Here is a 7,515-nt window from a genome sequence, read left to right as displayed (position 1 = left end):
GTGCTAAACTCGCCTAGATCCAATCATGCAACTAACTCCTCGCACTCTTTTGGGAGCAAGGGCCCTTGTGTTTTCTTAGCTATGTGGTGCTTTTTTTGTACTAGCCCTTCCAACCAACCTTTTGGATTTGTGCTTATCCCTCCTTCCCTTCCCTTTTCCTCCCCTTTTCCCCTCCTTGCAATCGCAAAGAGGTCATGCTTGATACTCTGAAGACTAAATCATGGTGGTGACAGTTGTTTTGGCCAAAGGAGCTCAAATAGCAACATTCTTGATTTCCCAAGCCGTGAAGGTTTTTCTCTCCTAAAAACACAAGCAACAAGTGAAGAAAGCACTTAAGTCACTTCAAGACAAAGCGACATGCGGTGGATAGAATGGAAATTGACCAAAAATCGCTGCTCAAGAGGTGCATGGCAACACGGCGAGCTAAGGGTGACCCTTAGCTTGTAGAGGTGCATCGCAAAGCCATCGAAAAGGGAAAGCAAAAGGTGGAAGGGGGAGGCAAGAGATGAAGGCGAACACAAGAAGGGTCAAGGAGGGGGAGAAAAGAAAGGGGGCGAGGAGAGAGCAAACTTGGGGATAGCAAGGAGAAGCAACAAGCCAAGCAAGGATAAGAGTCCCTGTCACGAAATCATATTTACGATAGGCAACCTAGAAGGAAGTTTTTCTTTTCCAAGCCCTTGTTAAGCCATGTGTCGTGATTATAGGCATTGATCTTTATAAAGATCCAAGGTTTGAAACGTGTTTTTTAGAAAAGGAAAACTATTGAGAGCCCTCCTTAAGCCAAGTGTAATTTAGGCCCTTGATTTGAGATTGATATAAAGGACTAAAACACTCCTTTCAAATTTGATCCAAAAGCATACTTTTTTATTCATTCTTCCCGCAAATCTATTTTATAAGGAGGGAGATAATTGCATGTTTTCTTTCTTGCCATCACTTGATTGCGTAATTGTTGGACAAAGCTCACGACCTTGCTACTGATGCTCCAATTGGATAATAGTGAGGATTCAAGTTCAATTGGAGTTAGAGCCATGACAGAAAGGCTGCCTACTAAAGATGTCTATCTTCAACATGTATCATTTGCTTTGACAAGAGAACCTATTGAGGTTCTCGCATCCTATGTGTGTACTTGCGATGCATGTTCACAAGACCCAAGTTTAGCATTGAATTTATCTAGTCTAGTCACGATTGACCATAACGGATGCTTCAATAGTGAGGTTGAGAGACAATGCTTCCACGCTGATTTCAAGCATGGGAACACAAGTTCTCTCTACATGCAAGTGTCTTTTGGACAATAGACAAAGAAGATAAGTGGGTTGGATTTGAGAGACCAAGGAGGAAATGCACTCCACATGACATCACACTTGCACAGTTTATGGAAAGACCTCCACTGACATACCTCGTTTTAGAGCCGTCAAAGGAGAGAGGTTGCAATCATGTATAGACCCAACAATGCACAAATCAATGATGGACTACTCTCCACAATCTCTGATTTTATTCCATTCAACTCTCATGATGCACATCTATGATTTATTGTGTCTTATCTTCCAATGTTGATCTTCTACCTCCATCCATATACCTTGAATGTGTGAGATCAGCCCGTTAACAGCTTCAAATGCCAGACATAAAATTCATAGAGCAGAGCAGGGCATGAGGTGGCAGTATAAGCCACTTACATTGTAATGTTGGAACTCCGGTCACTTGTTTAGCACTCCTCCTTCCTGATGTCATATTTAACCTCCTGAACTATGAAATATGATGATCTTCCCTCAGCAAAAAGAGACTAAAGACCTAGCCGCCTCTAGTCCAACAATTGAAAATATAGTACATGTTGAGATCTTATGTTCTCCTGATCTGCTTACTGACAAAACCCATGAGATAATAGTACACACCTGAACATTTTACCCAAAAAAACATCAATTGTAACACTGCATACATCATGGTTGCATACAAATGCACTTTTGCATGCACTTTAAAATAAACTTTCAATGCACAATTGCCCAACAATACATCACATGTTTTCCCGGTTATTATGAGGAAATCGATATATAGATATTAGGTTATAAATAAATGTCTCGTGCAAACAGACATACAAGATCAGATGTAAATGAACATAATAACGTATAACAAACCTCTATGACGCTGATAGTCTTATCCTCACAGCTGCTATCTTACTGTGGAAAAGGTTCTGAACTCCATGGAAGTGAACTGAAACTGATGACCAATTACAGGGCTCCTGAAGGAAGAAAAGAAAAATTCCAAGGAAAAAGATTTAAAATTTTTTATAATGATCCAAAATTTTCAAGGATTCTGTAATCATCACCTGTACTGACCTGCTAACTTGAATCGCCCCTGAAATAACAATGTCTCTCTCTCTCTCTCTCTCTCTCTCTCTCAATATCTCGGGGAGGACGTCTCAATATTCAAAAGGCATTTTGCAAGCTAAGAACCAGCTCACACGATCTAGAATTGGAGAAGGGTAGATGGATGTGGCCTAGGATTCCAAGAGAGGCAAGGATATGCAAAATCTTCCCCACAGGAGAGGTAGAAGATGAGCAGCCAGTGCTCTTAACATGTCGAGCATACGCACACGTCAGGGAGAATCATTGGAACGATAGATGTAATCTGCAGACTCTACTGGAACAGGCAGCCCACAAGTTTGGAAGCTACCTAAAAGAAATCCTGGAAAAAGTTCTCGGACTAGCACCAAAAATAGCCCAGCAAATACTCACAACTTAGGGAGATTTTGTGTGAATTTTATTTCAATGGTTGTAATTGAAGCTGTAGGACCAGTCTGACATGCTGCTCATGCTGCGATAGTCTATCATCAAGAAATGCAAAGACTGATTTACCAATAAGGTTCTTGAAGACCTGCAGCATCATCTTGTTGAGCTGGTGCACCTATGAAACCAAAGGGCATGACAACAAACTTGTACTGAGCTTTTTTTGTGCAAAATACTGACATGGAGATATCCAGCTCATGAATCCAAATCTGATTAGACTTTCCAAATTAATCTTTGAAAATATATTGGTGACATTAAGCCGTTCCAAGATATAGTCAACAAAAGGATGGGATCTGTGTATAGAAAGCATTCCGTAGCAACTCCTCTAGCTGGATCTCCAACTCCTCTATGGCTTTGCTGAGCCAGCTTGGTGCAGAAGCTCCTGAAACGAGCTCTATCTGATGATCCTTTGGCCAAACTGACGGTGAGGATGGCAGTAGACTGAGCGTGAGTAAACACTTCATGAAATTCTTGTAGTAAGGCTACTGTTGTGGCTTCGTGGCTGATGGTTCTGCGGTAGTGTTAATACAGATTAGAAAAACTTCCCATCTTGACATATCTCCTCGGTTGACTGGATGGCTTAGATCAATGGTCGTGGAGAAACATCTCAAAGACAAGACATAAACTTCTTATCAATGGTTGGTGAGATCTAAGCATTTGGTCTGATAGTTGGTTTGCATCTCAAACCTTGCCACCACAGGGATATCTACAACCTGTGTCAGTGCAACCTTAAGACACCTATTGTTGACCCACCCTAAGTTGCCTCGCATAGCTTGTCTCAAGACAATGCAAGTATCATAGACCAATCCAGGCAGTGGCTCACAAGTTCAACCCTTGTTGAAGAATCTATCATAGGGAAACAACTGAATGCTTGCCATAGTTGGATAAGGTATCTCAGTTGAAAGCACAACTTTACAGCTTAGAAGAGTTGACCAACACATACCAAGGTGGAAGAATGTGACTTCTTATTCAAATTTCTAAACGTTGAAACAAGACTTAAAAGACAAGAGGAAGACCACAAGAAAGCTTTAGAAACAAACCAGAGGAAATGCAATGATTTGAATCCAATATAAATAATGAAAGCTGAGCTCCATCCAGTACAGAGCCAAATTGCAATTCGCACTATAGAAAAGTGAACTACCTGTAATGCAAGGAACCAAAAAAGATAGAAGGAAGCCGGAGACTATAAAGAAAATTAGGACCAGGTGCTGGAACACAAAAGAAGATCATGACAGAACGAGAGCAAGCGTACAAGCTTTTATCATGGAATAGAAATAGCTGTCAAATAGGTTTGCCAATAAAAAGTTCACACTATTGAGTCAAAGAGGGCATAAAAACCTTCATAAGAGGGCTCTATGAGAAAAAAATAGATGAAATATTTGATGCAACAGGTATGGGACGTTTCTTCAATAATAAGCAGGACCAAAGCATCAAGCATTTTGTAAATGCCAAACACTAGGTATAGGAACATACTCACAAATAAAAGCAGGTGACAGAAAACCAGTAATGTAGCATGATGGCCAATTACCAAGGTAGACAAAGAGCGGTGGCTTCCATTCACGTCAGGCGTACACCACTTGAGATCTGACACAAAGCCAATGGGCTTGTGCCACATCCTGGATGGCCATAATGCCAATGTCCAATTCCTGCTACAGCAAGATCATACAAATGCTCTGGGCACACACATTACCCAGGTCCCATAGACTAGAAGACAACACTTCGAGAGATTACATGGCAGCACATGCAATACTAGTACCGACAAATAGGGATGCTTTCAGATCACAAATCATTTTGTGCTACTAGGTCATATGCAGCCTCTAGTGGACGTTGAATTCTCTCTCTCTCTCTCTCTCTCTCTCTTTAATGTAACTGTATCATCACACATGCGTTATGGCATTAGCAAATTACATTGCACATATGTTTTGAATTAACGCATATTTTGTTCAATGAAATTTTGTTCGTTTCTATAATTGTGTTTTTGGCAGGCGCTCCATTGTTAGCTTGCTAGGTCTCTAGACCATTAATTGAACTACAATAGAGCAACCACCACAATAATCTAGCCTCCAAAGATTCGAGTTTAGAATTGCCCTATCCTAGGGGAGAATCCCACACTATTGTGCTAGGTTAAATAAAATAATTTTATTTTATTTTCAAGAAAAGTACTTCATTAAGTATGAATAAAAACCACAGAGCAAGCTCAAGTGCGGGAGTACATCATGTCAAGCATGAGAAAAAACAGCTCAGAATGAGCAAATAAAAATCCCGAGTGGCAGCTGAAAATGCCACCTCATCCCTAAAGGAGAGTCGGAGAAGAAAGGACAATCCTTCCAGACTCTGAGAAAAGCAACCCTCCTAGCAGTAGCAGTCCTAGAGGTTCCTTGTATGTTCGCCCAAATGGCCATCAAAGTGTGTATAGTATCTGCCCAAATACTGACCATAGTCTGAGAAGGGTGAACCTGGGAGTCCTCCAAGCCTCTGTACATCTGGCTCTCCAAATATGCCATGCTGTGATACTAGCCAGAATCTCCCAAGATGTGTTTACAGAAGCATGGGGAGCTCTAAATGGAGTAAACGGAACATCCCGGAGGGAGCATGACTCCACAAGATGTCGTCGAACAAAGAAAGTTGTCTCCGTGTCATGTCCCTCAAAGAAAGCCTGTGGACCAGTGAGTGACAACCAAGCAACTAATCCCCAAGTCATGAAGAAGTGTGCTCTATGAAAAGTGCAAAGTATCCTAGCAACACCCTTCCAAACCATCCTCGCCTGAGTGTACTCCCAAAGACAGTGCTGCACTGACTCAACTGTTGAGTAGCATCGAGGACATGTAGGGTTAGCATCGAGCACATGTAGGGTCAGCCCCGAACCTGGATCTCCACAGGTTCACTGCAATCCCTCCATGAATAGTAAGCCAGATAAATAACGTGATTTTTCTATTCCTAAGGGATTTCCAAAGCCTACTCCAAAAGTTTTGATGCATCTCTGCAGAAATTTGAAAAGTATCCCAATGAGGAGCCCTAGAGGGCCTCCAGCCCCTACAACTGAGCTAGAATCTCCTGGCATTTCAGACCGTGTAACGAAAGAAGGAGATGCTCTTCTCTCAGTGCCCTGCAACTATCCACTCCCATTCCCTTGGATCCCACTGCAAGGATCTAATAGGGAAACCTCCATACAGCTAAAGCCTCCAAGATCTAATAGCTAGGACAACGGGGTCTGGATCAAGATACCACTGTGAGTCTCTACCCATCTCCATGTATCATGCAATCCTGATAGGCTGAAAAGGAGAGCCTTCAAAAGAATGTCCTCTGAAGATCTATGGAGTCTGCCTCTTGCATAAACCTGAAAGACAAGGGTATCCTCATGTGTCTTCCGCAAGGCTATAACCTGCAAAGGGATACCTGTCCTCAAAAAAGCCCCCAACAAGGTGGACACAGAAATAGGCAAATGGTCTGTATCCATCCACTCCATTGGTATGGCTGCATCTATCTGCTGCATCCTGGCTGCACTTCCTCTGAGGTGACTAATTGAACGAGCTATTTGATCGGCTGGAAGCATCTCGAAAGCTTTCCAAGCACTATTAGCCAGAAAAGAAATCAAGATAAGAGACTAGAGAATAGGTATGGCGACGCTCGAGGGCCATAGAGGAATAGGAAACGTGAGGGGAGGAGTGTTAACATGGATGGCGAAAAGAGATTAAGAAGAGAGTGAAAGAAGAGGGAGACTATGGCATAAGGGGAGAGGGAGAGGGCAAAGAGGAGTATATACATGGATGGAGGAGGAATGTAGAGATGGAGACATCAAGGCAAGAGGGTCATGCTTTATTTGAAAGTAAGGATGAGGGAAATATCAAAGTACTAGCTAGGTGGCTTTACAAGAATGAGCGTGTCCCATCAAGGAATAGCCTCCTCCTTTTATAGCCAAGAGAGAGGGTCTCTCCCAATAAATGCATCCTCCCACATGCATGGTATGTGTGGAAGAGTCTCCCATGTCGGCTAGGCGGTTACGCACTCTCTATTATGTGTGATAACGCTTGGCCACATTTTTCCACATATATCAACTCCCATATCCCAAGTCTATGATACTCCCTTAGTCTCTTCCCAATTTTATAATACGTTCAAATATCTAGGAGAACAAGTGGAGGGTTGGCACAAGGAATCTTGCCACGTCATCCTACTTTCCCCATTATTTAACTTACACTCTTGGACCTTCTATACCTCCCCAACATGGGCCTATTTTATATGGAGGGAATAACCCAATATAATATCCATCTCCACCTATTTTATATTACTTCTCCCATGGACTTTGGACCATATCTCACTAAATGCAAGCATGGGACCGCCTAGGTGGAGGGGTGGCATATGGAGTAGCCATGCCACCTTAATATTTTATAATATTACTACCATGGATTATGTACAACACACCTTATGGGTCCTCTTACGTGGAAGGGTGGCACATGGTCATGCCCTACCACCTCAACCCTAGGCCCTATGCACTCCATATTTTATTATACTATTGCCACACATACAAACACACGCACATATTAATGCCTTTTTCCTTAGATAAATTTATCCATAACAGTTCTCTCCCCCCAAGCAGGGAATGCACAGCATTTCCATGCCTGGGTTCATCACGCACAAAGAACGGCTTGAGGTAACGCTTGTTGATCACCTTCTTGCCATATGGCTTATGCAGCTCCCGAACTTGTATAGATCCATTGCTACGTTCCTTGATGACTTT

General features: G+C 42.3%; 1 protein-coding gene across 2 annotated transcripts in view; it reads right to left on the bottom strand.

The window, feature by feature from the left end:
• Positions 1-1,491: 1,491 nt before the first annotated feature.
• The window catches only part of APC10 (anaphase promoting complex 10), a 31,138-nt gene continuing 25,114 nt past the window's right edge, over positions 1,492-7,515 (bottom strand). The window contains exons 6-7 of one of the 2 annotated variants that reach the window (XM_087380698.1): positions 2,130-2,233; positions 1,492-1,889 (exon numbers count right to left, since the gene is read on the bottom strand). In XM_087380698.1, coding sequence (XP_087236824.1) covers positions 2,164-2,233 — 70 coding nt within the window. In that variant the 3' untranslated portion in view covers positions 1,492-1,889; positions 2,130-2,163. Of the gene's footprint in view, positions 1,890-2,129; positions 2,234-7,515 lie in introns of those variants that run through there. The other variant, XR_015541690.1, reaches the window with a different exon arrangement.

The sequence above is a fragment of the Dipteris shenzhenensis genome, chromosome 10, assembly GCF_047967505.1.
Source record: "Dipteris shenzhenensis isolate YYH24624 ecotype China chromosome 10, Dip_SZ_1.0, whole genome shotgun sequence".
NCBI classification, from domain to species: Eukaryota; Viridiplantae; Streptophyta; class Polypodiopsida; order Gleicheniales; family Dipteridaceae; genus Dipteris; species Dipteris shenzhenensis.
Note: the sequence above shows the minus strand (reverse complement) of the source record. Positions and strands in the feature narration are given on the sequence as shown.